A 23817-nucleotide genomic window follows, 5' to 3' on the forward strand; every position below is an offset into this window, starting at 1 on the left:
TTTTCATCGTCAGGGCGGTCAGCAGACCTTTCCTTCTTATTTCCTCTTTCTGTCGCCCAAACGACCCTTCCTTGTCGAATATGACTCCTAGAAACTTGTACTCACAAGCTGGGTCGCTTTTAATGCCTCCAAGAAACCAGTTTCTCTGTGGGTTCTTTTTATTATTTATTGACATTGTCCGGGTTTTTCTCAGATTTATTTTTACGTTTTTTTCTGTTGCGTAGTTCTGCATTTCCGTCAGTGGATGTTGAAGACCGATGTGAGTGTGACAAAGCAGAACTACGTTGTCTGCATACATGAGATTAGTTAAAGTTTTCCCTCCTACCCTTGGTGAATGGAAGTTACAGACGTCAAGCACTTTTGGAAAGTCAGCCATGAATAGATTGAACAGGGTTGGTGCAAGCACAAAACCCTGTTTCAGTCCTTTTGTTTTAAGGACTTTTAAGGAGAGGTGGGTGCCGCCGCCTAGTTTCACCTGCACCCAGGTGTCAGTATGTAGAAGCAGCAGCATGTTTAGACTAGACTGTGGTATGCCCCATCGCACCAGTTTCCCCCACAGTCTACCTCTCTCTACTTTGTCAAAGGCAGCACTAAAATCAATATAACACAGGTGCAGAGGTAACTTGGAGGCTTTTGCTGCGCCGATTATTAGAGAAATTGTGAGGATATTTTTAGATCTGCTAGCCATTCTGCCGAAGGCGATCTGATTCTGTGGTATTATCTGATTCGTCTCAGCCCAGAGTGTAAGCTTCTCTAATATGGTGCCCCCAAAATATTTCGCTTTGTTATCGATCAGAGCTACTTAGCGATAGTTGTTGGGCTCGGCCTTGTCTCCTTTTTTATAAATTGGGACTATTATCGAGCCCCTCCAAGATTCTGGTATTCTGTTTAGCAGCCTGATTTCCAGAAAGAGAGGTTGCAGGATATCCGCCCAATCTTCACTCTTCGCTTTAAACAGGGCAGGTGGAATGCCATTCAGTCCCGGGGCTCCTTCTTTCCACCCTTTGGCGATCTGCTTTTTAATTAAGAGTGACAGCGGATGTCTTGCTGTGCCTCATGGTTTGTTTCCTGTGGTTGGGTACTACTGCTCCCTTATCTTTATTATGCTTGCTTCAGCCTGTCCCTCTGGGATCCAGCTGTTGGACATTTGGGCTCCTGTCATTTTCTGTTTGGTTTTTGAAGTGGCTAGTAAGATATTTTATCCAGTTTGCTTCCTGAATATGAGACCCTATGCCCTTATGTTGTGGGCGCATGATCCCGTTCACAGATTTCGAACTGCGGGCGCTGTTGTTACAATTTGTATTGTGTAGGAGTTTTGCCCAGATTTCGTTCTAGCGGTCTCTCTTGATGTTCCATTTCAGTCTTTATTGTGCTGCCCTTTGGTCATTCAGGGATGCTCGTGCACTACTGTTCCCTGGGGATCTTCTCAGCTTACGCAGAATCGAGTTTATTGATTTTTTGAGTGACTTGAGTTGTACTCTCTGATCTTTCTGTATTATGTTTTTTCTGCATGCTTTCTGAGTGTTGACTTTTGTAGGGAAAGTATCTGCAAGTTTTTCTAGTAGTATGGTAGTAAAATGTCTCCAGTAGGCAATTTAATCATCTGTGCTGAAAGCTTGCAAGTTAAAGAGTTGAATTGCAGCTTCGGCCTGCGAGTTTAGGTTATTTGTCGTACCTTTGATCCTTTTTAGATTTGAGGTGTAAATAGGACCCACGGTTACGTCTGGCCTAATTGATCTGGGTGCGGTGGCTATTAGTTGAATTTCCTGGGGGTGATGATCACTATCGCCCTTGTCCCCCATTCTGAACCCTATGATGTATGTGATCAGCCCGAGGCTTGCAAAAGTGTAATCTAGTATGGAACTTGTTGTTGCAGAGTAAAATAATTCGACTGGAGGAGAGTCTTCCGGAAATCTTCTGTTTAGTGCTCGAAGATTTAGATGTTCTAGGTCATTGAGGAAGCGGCTGTTGCAGCATTTCTAATTTCTGTGCAATGGGACGCATTGTGTGGGAATATTGTGGATTCCAGTTAGAGACGATACCGCGTTCCCTTCTGACGAACCAATAAGATAATGGTTTAGGTCCCCTGTCAAGAAAAACGTCGGGTTTTCCATCTCTGTGCCATACTTTACCAGTTGGTTAGTAAGTTTAGTTGAGTCTTTCGCTTTGCGTTTAGGATGGACATACGAGTTAATTATGCACACCTCCGTTTCTTCTTCATCAACGGCAATACTAATTGTGACTGCTAGTATTGCATTTGACATTGAGTCCATGAGGGTTGCTGAAGCTATGCTTGTCGTGGAAACATAGGTGGTCAGCCCGTCGGATCAGTGGCTAAATCTGCCGGTCCTTATTGGTGGTGTGGCAAAGCATGTGTAATCCTCAATGTGCTGTGGGTCCGTGAGCCAGGTTTCTTGCAACAAGATTATATTGAAGGTTGTAAGAAATCAGGGTACTCTATTTTTGTTGCTAAGCTGTTGATGTTCAGCAAGCATATTCTGAGGGGAGGTTCCTTTGCCCTGCTATAGACTCTGTCCTGTGAGTTGCGTCAATCTTCCTTGCTGTCTAGTTTTTGCTATTTGTGATACCAGCGGCTGTGGGTTTGCTGTGGCCATCTGTTCAGTTGGGAGTATGGAGCTAGTTGCTTCTTCAAGCTGTGTTTCCGCTTGGTAGCTTGGTCCTTCTGCCATAAAGTTCCTTGTGTTTGCTTTAGATGTTATGAACATGGGGGATGTTTGTTTTAAATCTTGCTCCCGTCCTGTGGCCTTTTTTTTCAGTAGCTTCCAGCTGGGGCTGACTTTGGTTGGTGTGATAGGCCTTTTAAGCTGTCTGAGCGATGGCTCCTGATTTGGCCTGTCTATCGTTCTGCAGGCTTCTCTTCTGGGCCCAGTATTTAAGCTCGCGTTGGTGACTTTTTGCTTTGTTTTGGTCATTATTGGGGCCCCAGAGTTGCACGCCTCTCCACTTGACTGCTGTAGGAGTGTTTCTCCCCTCAGGTCTTGGCAGTGTGTTAACTGTTGGTTGTGACCTCTGTCAGGTTTTGGTATTGGGGGAGTGGTTGTGATTCCTTGTCTTTTCACTTCTTTGTGTTCTGTCTTGGCCCTTAGTGGGTTTCCTTGTCCATTTTCTTCTCCGGTTTCCGCGTGTGCCCTGGTTGCGAATAGCTGTTTTGTGGCCGCTCCCTGTTCAAGTAGGTGTTTGGAGGTGGTTGGAAGTAGTTGTGCCTGATTTTTAAAGCTTGCATCTCCGGAGTTAGTGTCATGTTTGTTGTGTGGACCTGAAAAGATAGGGAAGTATTTTGTTATGTTTGTGTAGAGCTTTGGTTGCGCCCTTTTCTTTTCTGTTTGCGACATTGCTTGGCATTGAGTTTTGGTAGCCCTCCGACACCAGGCCTTCCCGTCTTCTCAATGTCCACCTCAGATTTGCCTTTATGCGTATTACTAGTTGTTTGGCTGTTGATTGCTCCCTCCATGCTGTTGGAGATGCCCTGGTCTTTTGTTGAGTTTCCTGCTGTTACACCTTTAATGTCCTTTATCAGGCCACTTAGCATTGAGGGCAGGGTGGATAGTTTGTCAACAACCTGGTCGCAGTTGCAGCAAAGGTTGGTGTTTGATTGCGCTCTTATTATCAGTCCATTCAGATTTCCCAGTTTTTCGTTGATGCCTGCGGTGAAGATTGCCATTCTGTTCAATAATGTTCATTGGATTTCCATCTTTTCTGACTGATATTGCAGTGCTTTGACAGCCAATTGTATTGTATTTAGTAGCGAGGTCCAAGTGCCAGTGTTTTGTTCCTTTCTTTGGGCATTCTCCTTTATGCTTTTTTCATTTTGTTTTGCTGAAAGTGGGTCCTGAGGAAACTCTCGGAGAGAGTGCACCCTTTGTTCCTGGTCTGGAGTGTATATGGCAAGCATATCTTCCCATTCTTGTGTGTTTAAGTAGGATATGGTTGCCCTTCTCTCCTCTTTCTGGTTTGGGTCCGGTATCCCTGCACATGCTCCTCCTTGTTGGTTAAGCGGACTCCCTTGAGCGAGGGGTTGTGGGGTTGGTAATGATTATATGCTTGCTCAAACTGTTATTTTGATGGGGGTGCTATAGCTTTTTATCATCATGTTGGTTGTGGGCTGTAGCTTCTTGTCATCATGTTGGTTGTGGGGCTGGGGTTAATTGTACTGATTTGCTCCCATCTTCTCGAGTCTGCGTTGGTTTCGCTCTCATCTTTGTTTTTTTGGTGGCCCAGTCCCCGTCCATATTCATTTTGGGGCTAAAGCCTCTTGACATCTTATTGGTTGTGGCACTGGAGTTAATTTCACTGATTTGTTTCCCATCTTTTCTCATTGAGTCAGCATTGGCTTCGCTCTCATTCTCGATTTTTTCGGTGGCCCAGTCTCCGTCCCTGGCATCAAGTTGTAATGGTGGAGCAACTGATTTTTGGGGCTTGTGTTCTGCAGTCGGAATCCTCTGAGTACTGCCCTGTCGGCTGGTTTTTGTCGGGGAGCATCCTAAGTTGCCAGGCATTCCTGCGAGATCCGCAGAAGATGTTCTGCCAGCCTCTTTCGCCCCCGTGGGGTGTGTTGGTAATTGATGTTTGAGCTCCGGATGCTGGCGTTGTTGCTGTGGTGCCCTGCATTTGTGTAGGGGCAAAAAGCTTGGGACGGGTGCTTGCGTTTGCAGGGGTAAAAGTGGCGGTTGCAGGCCTTTGAGGGTTGCATTGCTGGAATAATGTTTTAGCTATGTGGGTTTTGTTGGTGGCAATGTGCTCACTTTCACTCTCAACTATTGCAGGTTACATACTCTTCACAGCTCACATCATTATTTAACAACCATAGCATCATAAAAGGATTATATGTGTATGTTCCTTTCTGCAAGAATAGTTTCTAATAGATCAGAGAATATGGCAAGCAAACCACCGTTCTAAGAGATTTGACCTATGCAGCTGGTTTATGTGCCAAACGTGTGTAGGTTGTGTTAATTAGGGCTTGGCACCAAAAGCCTGATTTGAATGTTGCCACAGGTTTGGCTCTATTGCCTCACCACACTCTGAAATCAGATTCAGAGAGAGACAGTGGGAGACCATGGATATTGTTATTGCCACAAATCTGTTGCATGTAATAGGGATTAGTACCAGCCTGAGTACAATTGCTTTGCTAATAGTTGTGAATCCACATATGATTAATATGATGTCCTAACCGCGCCTTTGGTACAGGACTACCTGTCCACAGTCCACTAATTTCTAAGGGTCTTTAGTACTGAGGAGAACACCACTGTTAAAAGGAAAGGAACTAATCATGTTACGGTTTCTATAATCCAGCTAGTATTCGCAAGTGTCCATTCCTCCATGTAGCTTATCTGGTGTTTAGCTACCATCACTCCTGATGCTTGATTGGCTTTTGGATGGCTTTCTTAACAAGACTCCCTCTCCCTCCTTTGTCGACAATGTAGTTCCCCAATCCTTTCAATGGATCGTTCATCTGTCTGAGTTGTGCCTGACATAACATCCCTCTTCAACTATCTCTGCTTGGATCTCTAATTAGTTTAGAAGAGCAAATTGTAAGGAAGGCCTGCAGGTAGCCTTCACCAGTATCAAATAGTTCTTCTGCAATCGGATCACAGCATTTTCACAGGCAGTTCCCAAATAGGTGCTACCACATCCTCACCAATACCAGGTCTCCCCAAACTGGAAATTACCATCTTCGATTTTACCCAAAAAGTGTAAAAGAAAGCATGGCTCACTCATATTGCATTATGTAAAACTCATAATCCACCATAATGAAATTGTCTGCATCGCCACTTGCCTGTAGTACAGGCAATGGTTATCTGTGCTGATGTTATGAACATGTCTACATTTTCATCTTTGATTAAGAGAGGCCGAGCATTGGAAAGCTCTGGCAAGGTTGCCAACGCAATCAATTTGTGGTATAAGTAAACCCATGGTTGTGGTTGAAGAGGGGAATCAGATCGCAATGAAATAATTAATCAATGGTAAAGTCAAATTTGACCATGTCACCCTGAACCCCAAGGGCAGTCATTGGCTCTGACTTAAGCTCACATTAAACGTAACGCTCTATGGATTATAGATGAAGCTATTTACGTTAAAAAAACCTTATTGTTTTGCCCAAAAGTGTGTTTTCCAGGGTTACACAAGTTCCTGTTGCATCCGAACCACTTAAAACTGGAAATCCCTAAGATCAGAAAAGAGAAATTAAGGAAACTGTCTTCATTTTCCACAAAGGTCTGGTCCCTTTTCTTAACTTCAAATAAAGAATGTAAGATTTTTCTGTTCTCCACTCACTTCTTCCCCGGATGATTGACTCCCTCTCCCAAACAAAATCTGTATATGTTAAGTGATCTTTTTCACTCTGTTTACTTTCATATTCGTTTTGCATGTTACAGCTTGATTCGTTTCTAATTGTGAAACCATACCTCACCAACCTTTTTAGTATTACTTGCAATTTCTTGTTCTCTATGAAGCTGTAGGTTGCCTTTCTGGAGCTAGGTCTGCACTATGGAAGTAAAGCAAAAAAAAAAAATACCAAACGTAGCTATCTTACTTTGCGAAGGATGCAACTGCAAGGTGCAGTCATTTTCAATGTCTTAAAACAAATGATGATCTTCATTCTTCAACAAGTATTGGCAAAGCCTATAGGTCATACCTTTGAAAGGAATTAGCCACATTTTTGGCTTTGTCAATGTGTATTGCCAATGCTGTTTAGCATTTGCAAACGGAGACAAACCTGGAGAGTGCAGGTGGCTGACATGCCAGATTGAGAGCAGCTTATGGGGCAACAAAGAAAACACACAACACTTCCTCGGAAAGCACAAGAAAAAGTTGTTTCCTGAATGTAAGTGAAGTGATGCAAGTCATCTAATCAGAAAGATGGTAAAGACGCTATGCATCAAAGGAGAGCCAAACACAAGAACAGGAAGGAAAACCTTCAAATAAGAAGCAAGCAAATGAGACTGACTTGAAAACCAACCAAAGATAAGCAATCCGGATTTTCTTATTCAACGCCCAACTCCAGAAAGCCTTATCATGCAAACTTCGACTAGTCGTACTAACCCCAGTACCTTCCTGTAGGAAGCTGGCTCTGTATACATTATACCAAAAAGTGGTCTAGAGTGCACAGAGTCCAGTGAGCCCCCAAAGATATGACCGAGGTTAAAGTAGATAATACTTTACTCTCAATTTAGTGGTAGCTGGACTGAGCAGTTAGCCTTATCAGACTGTAGTGTGAATGCATTTGGTGTACATACTAATACAAGCCAGAACATACACTCAAGGACTGAGTCCAGGCCAATGTTTGTAGAAGAATATTACTTTGTTACTTTTATTCCTAGGAACCAAGTTGAACTCAATTACAGGTATGAATATTTGTATGCAATACTTTCAAGTACTGGCAATAGGTTTTGTATGGTATCAAACAATACTTTGCATGTGCATGAAATGATTTTCGATACAAAAAGAGATACTTTGTATGTAAGATCACACTTAGTACATTACAGTGAGAGACCTATGCAATCATATGGGGAAATAGACAGGTGAGTAACTTACAGGTTAGTAAGCAGTTCTCAAGTCAGTCTCCAGGGTTTTTTGCTAACACTTGGCAAGGGTCTGACCAAGGTAGGTACTGCACCACCAGCGGCACTAAGGCGGCCGGGTGCAGAGGTCATTGGGCCCAATGTTATCCTATGGAGGCTGGGGGCACCTTGAAGAGGAACTGTTTACAGTTAAGTACCTGCGTTTCAGGGACACAGGCCCTGGGAGTTAAGTTCTGCACTGGAGGGCCACCAAAGAGCACTGTGACAGCACCACCGGTGACACTGGGGCGCCAGGTGCAGAGTGCAAAGAATGCTTTGGGTGAGGGGGGGCCCGTTGAAATCAGTGTAGATCCTCGGTTGGTAAAAATGTCTGCATGCTCCGTTCCAGGGGCTGGCTAAAGGAAACCCACGACTGGAGAGGTAAGTTGGATAGTGGGTGGATGCTGAGACACTGTCGGTTAGGCACACCGAGGCCGGGGGGCTGCGGGTGCAGGGGTGTCCTTTGGCATCAGGTTTTCTCACTAGAACAGGTCCGGTCGGCGGGACCCTTCAGGTGAGGCTGCAGGCATCGATGGAGAGGTCATCCAATGCTGGATCCCAGGTCAGGATCACTGGGGACACTTCACCGGGTTGGTGGGCCACCAGGACTCAGGCAGTGTGCGTTGGGTGCAATGTGGTGCAAATCCGACTGGATCGGGAGTCCTTGTGTTCGTTTTTTGCCTGGACAAATCAAGTGTCCGCTGGAGACAGGAGTCTTTGTTGAAGACAGCACAGGGCCTCTGGGGTTCTTGAGGTTGCTGGCTGCAGGACACGCCAGTTGCTTGAAGCAGGGTCGCTGGAGGGGAAGACCGGCTGATAGGGTTGGGTCCAAGTCAGTTTCCAATGCCACAATGGGATTTGAATTTAGTTTTAACCTAATGTGCTTGCCCTTTGAGCCTATGCACAATTGTCCTTTAAGGCTACTGACTCTGAAGACAGTGTTCCTAATAGCCATTACATCTTCTCGGTGAGTGAGTGAACTTCAGGCTTTGTCTTTGGTGCCTCCTCGTGTTTCCTTTTTGACTGATTGGGCCTTTCAACGAGGGTAGCATTTCTCCCTAAGGTAGTTACAGCCTTTCATGTAGACTTTCACTTTTTCATCCTTTAATGCACTACTTCATCCTCCAAAGGAGGAGGAGTGAACACATGATCTTGATCCTAGAAATGTCTCTCAGTTTCTACCTAGCGAGGACCAGGAAATTCCGAAAAGATGAAGACATGTTTATTGTTTTATCTGGAGCAGAAAAAAGGGTAAAGCCGTCCACTGTGAGATGTACACCCGGCAGAGACGTCACGCGGGCCGACGCCTGACCTTAAGATGTATTGTATTGGCATTTATATAGCGCACTACTTACCCGTAGGGTCCCAAGGCGCTTCGACCGCTGCGAAACCCTTCCTGGCTTCCCTGAGAGATGGTCCCTTAATGGGTATCTCCAGGGTGAGACCAGGCATCCCCGGCGGTCTGGTGGGGCCGTTAGTGCTCCATCAGGATTCAAGCAAGCCGGGCCGAAGAAGGCTGAAATGCCAGAAACCGGTCCCCGGTAGCTTGTCTCCTTTCTGGTGAAGAATTGGCTTGGTAGTTTAGTCTGCCCTGTTCCCATGATGCACTGGGCCAGGGACAGACTGATTTGCATATAGCCAGGTTCTGAGCTGGGATGGGGCAGTGAGATAAATAACGGCGATGGATCAAGCCCTGATCTTTGGACTGGGTAAGAGTGGTCTGCTTAATGCAGACACTCTGTTCATCACCACCCACTTTTCTAAATCGTTTTTGGCCACTATAGGTGTGGCAGGGTATACTCAGACATGAGTCCCTTTCTCACTGCTCCATCAGGATTCAAGCAAGCCGGGCCGAAGAAGGCTGAAATGCCAGAAACCGGTCCCCGGTAGCTTGTCTCCTTTCTGGTGAAGAATTGGCTTGGTAGTTTAGTCTGCCCTGTTCCCATGATGCACTGGGCCAGGGACAGACTGATTTGCATATAGCCAGGTTCTGAGCTGGGATGGGGCAGTGAGATAAATAACGGTGATGGATCAAGCCCTGATCTTTGGACTGGGTAAGAGTGGTCTGCTTAACTCAGACACTCTGTTCATCACCACCCACTTTTCTAAATCGTTTTTGGCCACTATAGGTGTGGCAGGGTATACTCAGACATGAGTCCCTTTCTCACTGCTCCATCAGGATTCAAGCAAGCCGGGCCGAAGAAGGCTGAAATGCCAGAAACCGGTCCCCGGTAGCTTGTCTCCTTTCTGGTGAAGAATTGGCTTGGTAGTTTAGTCTGCCCTGTTCCCATGATGCACTGGGCCAGGGACAGACTGATTTGCATATAGCCAGGTTCTGAGCTGGGATGGGGCAGTGAGATAAATAACGGTGATGGATCAAGCCCTGATCTTTGGACTGGGTAAGAGTGGTCTGCTTAACTCAGACACTCTGTTCATCACCACCCACTTTTCTAAATCGTTTTTGGCCACTATAGGTGTGGCAGGGTATACTCAGACATGAGTCCCTTTCTCACTGCTCCCTCAGGATTCAAGCAAGCCGGGCCGAAGAAGGCTGAAATGCCAGAAACCGGTCCCCGGTAGCTTGTCTCCTTTCTGGTGAAGAATTGGCTTGGTAGTTTAGTCTGCCCTGTTCCCATGATGCACTGGGCCAGGGACAGACTGATTTGCATATAGCCAGGTTCTGAGCTGGGATGGGGCAGTGAGATAAATAACGGTGATGGATCAAGCCCTGATCTTTGGACTGGGTAAGAGTGGTCTGCTTAACTCAGACACTCTGTTCATCACCACCCACTTTTCTAAATCGTTTTTGGCCACTATAGGTGTGGCAGGGTATACTCAGACATGAGTCCCTTTCTCACTGCTCCATCAGGATTCAAGCAAGCCGGGCCGAAGAAGGCTGAAATGCCAGAAACCGGTCCCCGGTAGCTTGTCTCCTTTCTGGTGAAGAATTGGCTTGGTAGTTTAGTCTGCCCTGTTCCCATGATGCACTGGGCCAAGGACAGACTGATTTGCATATAGCCAGGTTCTGAGCTGGGATGGGGCAGTGAGATAAATAACGGTGATGGATCAAGCCCTGATCTTTGGACTGGGTAAGAGTGGTCTGCTTAACTCAGACACTCTGTTCATCACCACCCACTTTTCTAAATCGTTAGTGAAGATGAGGCAAGCTAATGCCCAGAGTTGCCGAGTGTGATCGCTGATCAGAGTGGGCACCGGGGCGAGAGAATTATCGAGTCCGCTGACCCTGGTCCAGAAACCTGCCGCGCCGGGAATCGAACCCTGGTCCCGGGCCGTCCTCTGCTCTCGGGTCTGCCGCCTCTATCCAGTGAGCCACACTACTTCACTGAAGACATAGGCGTCGCTGACCACCCTGCGAGCTCCTGGAACCTGGTGGCATCTGAACGGACCTGGGAGCAACAGCGCGGCCATCAGTGTGCACCCATTGCTCTCTTATGAGGAACACACCCCACTGCGCTAAAACGTGGGCCGACTGCTTGGTCCTAAGATGGCGGCGCCCTCAGGACATCGGTACCGCTGACTCTACATTTGTGTGCCATCAATGCTGGGGCAGTCCTGGAGAAATGTGTCATGGGAGTGCTTTTGTGTGTGCGTATGTGCATGTTATGAGAGGATATGTGTGCGGACGCACGTGTGTGTGCGCCTGTCCGTGTATGGAAGACTATGTTCACATTTGTGTGTGCTTGTGCATGTATGTGCGTGTGATGGTGTGGACATGTATTTGGGTGTTTTTGTATTAGAGCATGTGATTCTATGTGTGCTTGTGTTTGTGCGCGCAGATGTTTCTGTATTATGCTTATGTCTGTGATGGTGTGTGCATGTATTTGAGTGTTTTTGTATTAGGGCATGGGATTGTATGTGTGCTTGTGCATGTTTCTGTATGTTTCTGTATGTGCACCCTCTGTTCGCGTATGAGAGTGTGTGCGCACATTTGTTCTGTGCTTGTGCATGTCTGTGCGTGTGATGGTGTGTGTGTATGTATTTGTGTGTACGTCCTTGGGTATTTTTGTTCTGGAGCATGTGATTGTATGGGTGCTTGTGTTTTTGATAGTTTCTGTATGTGTGCTTGTGTGTTTGTGTGTATCTGCGTGCCTGCGTGTATGAGAGTGTGAGCGCATTTGTGTGTGCTTGTGCATGTCTGTGCATGTGATGGTGTTTGCGTGTGCATGTACTTGGGTGTTTTTGTATTGGAGCATGGGATTTTATGTGTGCTTGTGTTCTTGGATGTTTCTGTCTATGTGTGTTTGTGTGCATATGAGAGTATGTACTCACAATGGTGTGTGCATGTGCATGTCTGTGCGTTTGATGATGTGTGCACACTGCATTTGTTATTTTCTGGCGGCCGCTGTCCTGGATATTGACTTTAACTGCCTGATGCCTGACCTTAGAATGGCCACCAGTGTACAGTACAGTCCCCTGCCTGACCCCAAGATGGCTTCCATAGTGGTCCCCTACACGTTGTTTTACTTTCCTGGGACAACAATTGTACATTGACCAGACCTTGAACCTATCCCCTAACCTGCCTACACATCAGGACTTGGAACCTGTGGAACTTACCCCAGACTGTGGAGATCTAGCAATTTGGCTGATGCCCGGTCGAGCTCCCGTATAGCCAAAGAGGAGATGGGTTGTGGATTCCCACTCCCTGCCGTCACCTACCCAGCTGGACCGTGGGCAAATTTTCCCCTTGTCTCTACATCCTATCTTCCTCCTACCCCTTTACCCTATCCCCTTACCCTTCCTTGCTCCATTCACCTTTTCCCCTACGTTCTATAAATGCTTTTCTTGATACTTATGTAACTTTTAACTGATGTAAATTGCAACATTATTGTCCCGCACGTAAAGCGCTCTGATTCCATCGGGTCTAGCCAGCACTGTATAAAAACTTAGTAACTAAATGTTTTACCATTTAGTACTCTTTCTCTCTTAGTCTACCTCCCTAGCTCCTATCCACTCTCCCCATAATCTCTCACCTTGCCTGCTAGTTTGCCTAGCCCCCTGTCCTTTGTGCCCTTTGACTAAGCACTCCTCCCCTTGTTGGGGAAAGATCCAATATTTATACTCTGGAGTCTCTATGTACCCGCTAAGAGAGTCCACTGCGCAAAGGGAGCCACTCACAGCTGAGGTATGGTATGGCACCCCTTGCCAAAGCACTCCATCTCCCCTTTTTGGGGAAGGATCCAGTATGTAGGCCTTGGAGTCTCAGAGACCCCTCTGAGAGAGTCCACTGCCTAAAAGGAGCCTCCCACAACAGAGATAGGGAAGTGATACCACTTCCCCTGGGATCACAGCTTACTGGACTTTGGATGTTGCTTTGAATCGTCTACCGGTTTGTGTCCCCGTCGCCCTTCGCTTCCTCTTTCCATGCAGTGTCCTTCACCCTCCCCTCCTCTTTCCCGCCTTCATTACCTGCCTTCTTCCCCAGCTCCTTCCCCCTCCCCTGAATCTTTCCCCTTGCCTGCTTTTCCCCTTACGTATTTGTGCTTATTGTTTATCTTGACCTTACAAGTAACTATGTTGCCATGCTTTAATAACTGTGTAACCTTTGTAAAGATGTAACCTGTAACTATGATCTGATACTCATGTAAAGCGCTCTGATACCTCCAGGTCTAGCCAGCGTTATATAAAACCTTTAAAATAAAATAAATAAATAAAACTAGCCAGAAAGCAGCCCCTTGAACATTTGTGTGCACACTCTACTAGAGTAAAGGCTGCTACCATGGTGCTGGTGTGCAGTGTCATATTCTTGGATATTTGCCAGTCTGCTACATGGGCATCCCTGCACAAGTTCAGCAATCACTTTTGCCTGAACAACTAGGTCCAGCGGGACAGTCACTTTACCCAATTTGTCCCATAGGATTTCCCGCTTTGAGACATTTTGCAGACCAACCACCTGTCAAGTACTGTTTTGGTATCTATTCAAAGGTTGAGGAATCTGCAGTTAAAAGTATCCATCAGAAGAACAAGTTACTTACCTTTGGTAATACCTTTTCTGGTAGAGACTCTATCTAACTACAGATTCCTCATCTACTCGCCCACTTCTCCATTCTGTGGAATGGTTTCATAACAGTCTGTAGGCAATAAGATTCCTATACTAAAAGTCTGGACTCAATTTTTTAAATATTGTTTTCATAAAGCTCAACCTCTGGCATGGATGGTGTACAGAAAGAAACTGACCCCAGCGCAAGCAAGTAACATGTATATACGAACTTCGAAATCATGTTGTACGAAATAGAGTGGTACAAAGGGACACGACTTCGCAGGATGCACCTACCGACGCTGGCAAAAGCTTCCGGATCCAGTCTTACGCCTGGAGCTACGCAAAAGGTGAGGAATCTATGGTTAGATAAAGTCACTATCAGAAAAGGCATTGCTGAAGGTAAGTAACTTGTTTTTCTGACTTATTCAGTAGTGTTGGTGTCAGCCACAAAACTCTTCAAACAATGAGAATACTACCTGTATTGGCTGCTGTGGTCATCATCACCATCATTTGGCGGTGTTATACTTTGATCACACCGCCAATTGGCCTCTCCACCTTCTATTCCCTCTTTACACATCCTGACTTGGCAGCAACATCTCTTCCCTTGGTTTATCCTATCCTCTATATGAAGATAATACTCAAATCTCCACCATTCCGTAATTTTGTTCCTTTTACATTCAGAAATCTAAAATTGCCTTCAAGCCACAGAAAAATCCATCCAAAAGATACCTTCCAAACAACGAAGACATGCATAGCTGGGTCTGGTGCCTTAGTGGACTAATCTGTCCACTTTAGGGGAATGTGTTCCATCTCATGGGCACAGGTTCAAATCCTGGTGGGTCCACTCAGCCTTTCATCCTTCTAATGACGATAAAATGAGTATCATTGAAATGGGTAACAATAAAAAATCTGTTATTCAGCGCGAAGATGGCCTTCTGGGTGAACGTGTGCTTTACAAATTCACATTGTTATTTCCTCCCTAGTCCTCAGCAGTATAGAGTATTTTCAGATTAGAGGCTTCTGGTTGGATTTTTTGCCTATATTTGTTGACACCACTAGGGAGAGTACTAGATTTTGCCTTTAGCGCCAGCAACAATCTTCACACACCCCTACACCACATTAGCATCACCATAGTGGATAGCAACAATAAAAATACATAGATATGTATTATCTTCTGAGCTTAGTCTTCAAGCCATAAATGGCAGCCTCAAAAGTATGTATGTACATTATCAATTTCTTATGCCCCAACTCACAACTTCATGTCAGTTAACAAGAACTTCATTGTGATCACACCAAAAACTGTGTGCATCATCCAAGTGGTGCTCTTTCTACCCACTGGTAACATAACCACATTTATTTTCGACAGCCCTGTGTGTCTAATATTACTTTTACATACTTTTTTGTGCACTTGAGACTGATGTATATTTATGACTTAAATATGGGTGTTATAAATAATGGCATTTTTAGCTTTTTTTCAATTCTTATGCTTGAATGTTTTAATGGATTTTAAATGCCAGAAATCAGGTCTCATGTTTAGATTTATAATTATATTTATTTTGCATTTATGCATATATTTATTGACATACTTATTGTATATTTACGTATTTATTGCATCAAAAGTATGCTATTTGCACATGTGAACCTATTATTGAAGTGCTTGCAGAGATGTAAATACTACGTAGTATTTTTTTCATGTCTATCAAGCAGTCACCTGTTTTGTTTAGCAGAGGCAGCCCCCATCGGGGGCCTCGGAGGCCGGCGCCATAACCGACGCCATAACCGACGCCGTGCCCCCCGGACGCAGACCCGGTTTTAGCTTTTGCGCCAAAAAGCGCCTTCCGAGCAGGAAGACCCCCCCCCCCCCACTACCCCCCCTCTGTGGCCGACAAAGGGGCTCCTACCTCCTAGCCAATGGTACCTGCGACATACAAACTGCCCAATGGGGAGATAAACCCTGGCCGGGGCAAAGGACGCCAGGGGGGGATATAAACCTGCTACCCCAGGTATGCTCCTATCTTCAGGAGTGGGGGAGCAGCGCAGCGCCGGGCGGAACCCTTTTTGACCCACACCTAAGGAGCAGCTATGTCGCAGAGCTGAGGAGCAAACAGAGCGCTGGCGGTGAATGACGGGGAGAATGGTTGGTACAGAGGCACACCGGAGGGCGGTGTGCCGGGACAAGACCACTTACCTTGGGATGCCTCACGGCTGGGAGAAAGGGGACCGAAGGAGAACGGGTAGGACCACTCACCTTACGATGCCTCACGGCTGGGTGAGTCGGCCTACCAAGAGGAGGTAGCAATTGGAGATGTCGCTCGCAGCCCAGCTCCCGCCCGTTGGCAGGGCACAACACAAGTCCGACAGGTAGCGAGTTGGGCCTAACTCCGGGACGACGGCTACACCCCCACCCTCAGGCGAAAAGACAGGAAAACCAACCGAGCGAACTGACCAGATGACTTGCAACAAGTAATCTTACAAAATGTTGTGTAATACAATACTGAACAGAGATGCATGTATTCCTAAATAAAACTGCAGCCAACAAATGACTACCACAAAGAAGTGTGTACGTTGGCTTTATTACGAGTGGATGCGACGTGATACATGCAATTGGGGGAGTGGGGCTTAGTGCGGGGGTTATTGCACTAGCACTTTAAATAAGGGTTAAAAATATGCAACACGTCAAGTGATCAAGGCCCAGGTGGGGCTGAAACCCGTAATGGCGGATATGCAGGGCAATTAAATAAACTTTTGACTGCACAAGGAACCGTGGGTCTGCCTTCGTCTGACCGTGCTTGAGTGGAGTAGATGCTTTGAGACAAAGTCATATATATATATATATATATATATATATATATATATATATATATATATATATATATATATATATATATATATATATATATATATGTATATATGTATATATATGTATATATGTATATATATATATGTATATATATATATATGTATATATATATATATATGTATATATATATATGTATATCATGAGGAAGCTCTGTTGCTTTTATTGAGTTTGCTAGCCTTTGGCTGGTACAACATTTGTTTATGTTCAGAGTGCCTAAAAATGTTTCCCAAGTTCTAGCCTTGTGGTCTTTGTGGTATAGCATAGTTAAAAAGACCACCCATCCGGTACAGGAATGGGTAAAAGGTAACGCTGTCTGTGGTAGAGTTCAGCCCCCCTGCGGCATTACGCATAAATGGCGCAAGCCTGCACGTGCGAGCAGTCTCTCTAGAATGCTCATTAATGCTGAGTGTGACGCCATGAAATGTCTAACTCTAGGGCCCTGTAAAAAGTGTGTTATCTCTGCAGAAGCGCATAGTAAACTGTTGTTTATTTTCTTTTTTTGCCCTTCATCACCCGTTCCTTGTCCTGTTAGACATAGCTCGCTTCAAAAAGAGAAGGATCGCGTTTCACAGGACTATGAGCTGCGACTACAACAATTACAAAGGAAATATGACTCCGACATGAACTTCATTACTCAGGACCATGCTACATCAGCCGCCAAGGTATGCAGAAGAATCTCACCGCACAGTACACGTCTGTGGTTTTTAATTGTTTGAGAGAATATTTGTGCTGGTAATGTGTGTGTTCGGTTTTTATTATGCCTAACAGTATTTTCGCAGTAATGTAAAATGTAACTTCTAAAGACCTGCGTGGGTTTATATACGGAAGCCAGGGGAAAAACAGGCATGAATTACTATGTAAGTCAGGTGCAATAATTACCAATAATACCCGATTTGTAAGAGCACCAGCAGAGTCTCGTTGGAATATCTCCTTATTTTCATGTCCTGGATTTATCGCTAGTTCTACTATCAGTAATCCCAGGTGGATGAATACAGTATCAGTATTCTTACACACTTGAAATGGGGCCACAGGCAGCTGTAACTGGAACATTTATTTTAGGACCTATGCGTTCCACTTCTGCCCAATAGTTCTTCTATATTAGACTCCTAACTCCAAAGAAGAGGGACATATCTTGCTTTCATTTAATTGAATAAGAATATTTCTTTTTCCAGATGTTACTAGACATAGCCATACGCCCATAGGAATGAATCTAGGAACTAAAGACATGACTTTGAAACAACTTTATAAATAAATAAATAACTTAGGGCCAGATGTACTAAGCATTTTAATGGTTGCAAATTCTCTGATTCGGCATTTGCTGCCATAAAATGCTTTTTTAAAATTTACTAATCCCTAAAATGGGATTCCAAAACTTTACCAATTTGGTATCCGGAAGGGGTGTGTTATGGGTGCCCTATCCAAATACCAGATTGGTACCTAATTTATCAATGATTTGCGAGCGAAATCCAGTCACAAAACATATATATTTTATCACCACCTCAACTGAGGTGATAACAGTCGCAAAAGGGAAGGCTCCCATTAAAACAAGTTTCAGAGGAAGTAGTTGTCCATGGGGGCACTGCATCCTCTTAAACATGCATACAGAAATAAACTTTCTTTTTTAAAAGCAGTCCTGTGTCCTTTAAAGAAATTGGCTGCATAAAATAAAAATGCTTTATTAAAAAGCACACAGATATGTTGGTCTTCTAACCCCTGTGTTGGTGGCCAATCTTAGTGAGTTGGAATTTGCGACCTACATCATTGATATACAGGAGGTAGGTCAGATGACGAGCCACTAATATTTGGATTTTTATGAACCAACCTATTAGTACATAGGACGATTCTTAACATTCTTTACTGGTTGTCAAAATAGCCCTTATTTATGTATTTTTAATTTTACAGGTGTCACACATTGCTTCTCTGTCATCCTAGAGCATTCATTGATTAGTTTACAAGTATCCCCTTGTGGTAATACATTAATTACAATAATTTGTTTCTATGTATTGCTTTTATTACCACATATTTTTTTAAGCACTGCATCTAGTAGGCATTACTGTTATTTAATTTAATGGTACTCCATTTATCAACTGTATGAGGGTGAAAGGCTGTGCCGGTCCTGCTGCGATAAAAAATTATTACCTGCAGGTCATGCCAGTTGTCAGCAGTGAGCATTTAACTACTGTGCCTTCTCGTCAGCTACTTCTCTTATACACTTATTAGCATATCTACGTTAGACGCTTAGGACAAAGAGGAAAATATGAGCCCTGTCTCTCTATAAAACTCTCAAGAAACATGAAAACCAGTAGAATTAGTTAATACTTTCATCCGCTGATGAATAAAGAAACATTGTTTCCTAGAAAAAGGTAGAAGAACTATTTTACACTTCTCTACAATTACTTAAGAAAATAATGTTGGCTTTCATTGAAATTCTTGTATTAGACTACTTTTTGAAAAACATTTGTAGTGACAAATATAGTTATTTCCATTTCTTATTTAAAAAAATTGTGCAAAGTGGCAACAACTTTTTTTTATTTTGTTAATACAAATGTTCATTCGTTCTGGTCCGAGAATGTCTTAACTCTCTAGGGCACTAGGAAGGGTTGCTCCTTGTTACTCCTGCTTTTCGTACTGACCATGGATCCGTTAGACAACTGAGGTAACGTTACTGGCATAGAAGCCTCTATTTTCGTCCAGGTCACCTATTACCGTCTACATACACAGAATATATCCTGCTATTTGTTAGACAATGGGCTAATTACCTCTTTCCTATGATAAGAGAGATTATCAGATTTGGGAGATCTCCAGCATATCTATTAACTGGAAACTGTTTTCACCTCACAGACAATACAGTCAAAACTCAACTAGAATTCTCGATCAAATGGATAGATGACTTTGTCAAGTCCTAGGGGTGATGCTACAGAGATACAGAGGCCAAAATTGTACTGAACTAAGCGATTTCACAAATGATGAGGTTGCACAAGCCATACAGGGTTTTCAATTTGGGAAAGCGATGGGCCTCAATGGCCTCCCAATAGAGCTATACAAATTAAAACCCGACAAAATCGCCCCATGTATGAGGAGAGCCAAGAAGTGGGAAAGCTTCCTCAGGATCAAAGAATTGCCACAATTGTTGTTGTACACAAATACTGCAAATCTAAAATCAAATGCTCATCATATAGACCTATCTCGCTTTTGAATGCAGAGGCCAAAATACTAACAAAGCTGTTGGCCTCTCGCCTGGTCAGGGTTATCTCCAAATTGATCCATCCCGACCAATCGGGCTTTATGCCGTCTAGAAACACGTCATTAAATATTCGCCGACTTCGCAGGGTAATGGAACAAATAGGCACACTGAGAGAAGGTGCATTGGTGGTGTCCTGGGACACCACCATGGTGTTTGATGCAATTGATTGGCCCTACCTTCTCGACGTCCTGGAGAAACTCGGATTTGTTCCGAACTATACTGGTTGGATAAAACTCTTATACACTGACCCACTGGCGCAAGTAGTTGTAAATAATAAGAAATCAGAAGTCTTAATATATTTACAAATTTTGGCAAGTACTCGGGGTATTCTATTAATTGGATGAAATCACTGATTTTTGTACTGAGGGGGAGGTTTCCTCCCCTGCCTAAGGATTGCAGAGTGACAGAAGCCATAGATGGCTTTAAATTCCTAGAAATATATATCGCCAAAGATTCTAAGCTGTACTATGTCCATAATCTCCTGCCAACACTTCAGCGACTAAAAAACGATGTAGAACACTAGAAGGCGCTCCCGCTGTGACTACTGGGTAAAGCCGCACTATTTAAAATGATGTCCCTACCCCGCTTTTTGTATGTCTTGCATAACTCACCTAATCTCATCCCTGCGACTTATTGCAGGGCCATAGAAAGCGAGCGGAGGGCGCTACTTTGGGTGAAGGGTTCACCCCAGATATAATTTCTAAATTGGTGAGAGGTTGGTATGACGGAGGAATAGGGCACCCAGAAATACTATTGGGCTGCTCAATTGGCAGCCATTAACCTGTGTACGTACCAACCCCACGATGATCCTGGGTATCAAATGAATAGGTTGCTCTTACCGAGAGGCTTTTATGTCAGGGCACTTTATTCCAGGCCCACAAAATTGCCGCTGACGGGACCCATGTGGCATGGCATAATGCTCACAGGAGTCTGGGTTGGGCCTAGAAAATAATACAGGCCACCCCTCTGTGGGATTCAGTACAATTGGGTGCCTTAAGAAACACAAAAGGCTTCGACAAATGGGACACTTTAGGATTGTTTCGGTGGGCGACCTATGGAGAAAAGGGAAAGTACTATCCTTTTCGCTTTCGCAAATAGAAAATGATCTGGCAAATACAGACAAATTTCGATACCTACAGGTACGACACGCTCTGCAATCAAATATCCCAGCGGGAGAGACGCCCCTGAAGCCTTGTCCTTGGAAGATAGACTCCTTGACGAATACATGCCTAAAAAAGCAATATCCCTGACCTATCGCAAATTGATTAATCACACTCCGACCCCCTAGCACAGCTCTGTAGGCAATGGGAAACCGATCTAACAGAGCTAGACGATGAGGATTGGTTGGAGGCAACGGCTTCTCCTAAGGAAGTTGCAATTTCTTCCAGGCTTAAACTGGTACTACAGGGTCGACTCTGGCTGTAGGTGGCAATGCGGCTGGAAAGGCACATTTATGCACATAATTTAGAAGTGTACCCACATCAGTAGTTGTTTAATGGAAGTACTTCACTTTATGGAGGAAACCTTGGGACTGGGTTTGGCCCCTGAGGCTAAAAGGTGCCTACTAAATAGCTGGGAACCTAAGAACTTAAGTAGCAAAGAGAAAATATGGGCAATTTAGGGCCAGATCGTTGCCAAAGGAAATATCGCCAGAATGTGAAGGGCACAGGAGGTTCCAACCGTAAGCGCATGGAAGAAGGACATGTTCAGGGTAAAAAACAGTGTATGTATCTAGGGCATGTCCGAAAAAATAGACACAAATATGCGTCAAATAGAACGTATACAGAGGGAACATCTGTGCTCTGCCCCTTCTCCCCCACCTCCCTCCCTCGATGAACCAGAACCCATTGAAAACAGTGATATATAAACTGCTTAATGTGTTTCACAGCTGTGGAAAACTGTACACCCCAAAGTTTGATATTTACGTACTACTTACTTAAAGGTTGTGATGTGTGTAATGCTAATACAATGTCCTCAATAAAAATATATTTGTGGCAAAATTGGACTGAACTAAAGTCCTGTTTTAGATATATAAATATAAATGATTGGACAAATCTACTTTTTTCTCTCTGGGCAGCAGGTTAGCATTTATAAAAATGGTAGTGCTTCGACAATGTCTATATTTGTTTATAAACATACCCAGTCATTTAAATAAGAATACTTTCCAGACCTTCAAAACATTGCTGATCCTACTGTCATTGCTGACCACACCGGATCATTCGGATGTTATGATGCTCCCTTACAACAGAGACACTACCCTGTTACCTTCCACAGTCATATCCTCAACAATACATAGTTTATCATGAATCTGCCAAAAATCTTCAGATCCATCCTTCATGATTCTGCTCTAAAGCCAACCAGAAAATATAGATTTCCTGACCTGCTTCAAAAACGCCATCCTTAGTTTATATATTTATTCCATTTTTCTTTACTTATAGCTAATCTGTGTTCCCACATCACAGGTAGGTGGAGATCAGATGTCTCCAATCCAATCGGTTAGTGTTGATGCTGAAAGCTTTCCTGCCATTCATCAAAGGGAGTCTGGTTCAGGTTCTCACAGACAACACCCCTGCAGCGTAGTACTGCAACAAGCAGGGCTAGGGGTCCTGAGCACTTTGTTAGGAGGCACTTTGTTTCTAGAGCTGGCTGCAGTTCCAGGGCAATTCCCTGGTCATGAACGTTCTGACGCAATCTTTGGCACCTGGAGGATCACTAATGACAGTTACGCCCTGAGGTGGCACATGGCAGCTCATAGCAGTGGGGAGAACCCTAGCTTGATCTTTTTTTGCCACCTTCAAAACTGTGCGCTGAAGTTTCCACAATGGTTGTTTCTGGGAGATGCATTCTGGGTAGAGTAGACTCCTGCATGCATGTCTGCCTCTGCCTCTCCTGCCCATAGTTCTGAAGAAGATCAGGAACAACTGGGGGAAAGCCGTCTTTTTGACTCCTGATTGGGCTAAGAGAGTGTGGACCCAGAACTTTTGGACATGAGCATTTGTTCTCCAATCAGGCTACTGCTTCTGGAGGACTTTGTGTCGCAGCAGCAATGCAGGGCCCGGGAAACAGCCTTAACAACACATTATTTACAACGAGTAGCCTTAACAACGACCTGGACCTGAACCACGACCTCCTTAACCACTACTTCATTTACAACGACTGATTGAACTACTGATATTCACTGACATTTCCCTAGTAACGTTTTTTTTGTAACTTTGTGATAAGTGATAACCTCTTAGACACACTTATTTGTTTAGTAAGGAGAGTCGCTTCGGAGCAGTGGCTTCCATGGCGGATTGATGCAAAGGTTGCTGGGAATACACATGATAATTTGAAGTTTCATATCAGAATGTCATAAAATGTGTGAGACGTTCTGAGATTTCCCCAGAGACAAAGGTTGCTTTATGTGATGTGCGATATAACTTAGACCTCAACAAATGCCACTTCTGGCAATATGGCAAAGGGGTCAAAGCTCACGAGATGTGCCTAACCCTGCCTGTTAATTTGGGGAAATACTGCCATTCTTCCTCTGTGTGTGGAGTATCCAGGCTATTGTTCTTGTATGAACACGTCACAGCTCCCAGCGCATGGCAAGGGTGCCCGATTTAAGTGTATGGAGGAACAACGCAAGCGCTGCTACCACTGACAATTGGAGTATTACTACTACTAGTAATTGTAATAATTAGTAATAAAATAATGATAACAGTAATAATAATAATTACTTTCCTAGAGGGAAAACTAACTGTGCTGGAATGAAATGCCGGCATGGCATGGGGGAGTGTGTTGTCTGTCATGAGACCAGTTACACCTTAGAGAGGCGGCCCGCAGTGTAATCTCCACACGCACAAGAAGAATAGCAGCATTTCCCCAAAATAACAGGCAGAGTTAGGCACTCAGCACTGATATAAAAAAAAAGTACTGGGCAGACCTCCAACATAAAACAAGCATTTGCAATGCAATAGGTCTCGCATTTACTTAAGTTTGAGCTATTGGCATTGTAAATGACAATGCCTTTTATTTATGTTTTCATTTTAACCCCTTCGCTGCGGCGGGAATTCTGCCGCAGCGCTAAGGGGGCGGGTGGGCCGAGCGGTGCTCGCATGCTCGTGACGGAGCCGCTCCGTCATGAGCCGCGGTTGAG

The 23817-nt window shown here is 44.4% G+C and overlaps 1 protein-coding gene across 2 annotated transcripts in view; it reads left to right on the forward strand.

Moving 5' to 3' along the window:
• CEP112 (centrosomal protein 112) overlaps positions 1-23817 on the forward strand; it is a 2145639-nt gene that overhangs the window by 780991 nt on the left and 1340831 nt on the right. For both annotated transcript variants that reach the window (XM_086930940.1, XM_086930941.1), the window contains one exon: positions 16968-17097. In XM_086930940.1, coding sequence (XP_086787066.1) covers positions 16968-17097 — 130 coding nt within the window. The remainder of the gene's footprint in view (positions 1-16967; positions 17098-23817) is intronic.

Source organism: Lissotriton vulgaris, chromosome 7, assembly GCF_964263255.1.
Source record: "Lissotriton vulgaris chromosome 7, aLisVul1.2, whole genome shotgun sequence".
Taxonomy (NCBI): Eukaryota; Metazoa; Chordata; class Amphibia; order Caudata; family Salamandridae; genus Lissotriton; species Lissotriton vulgaris.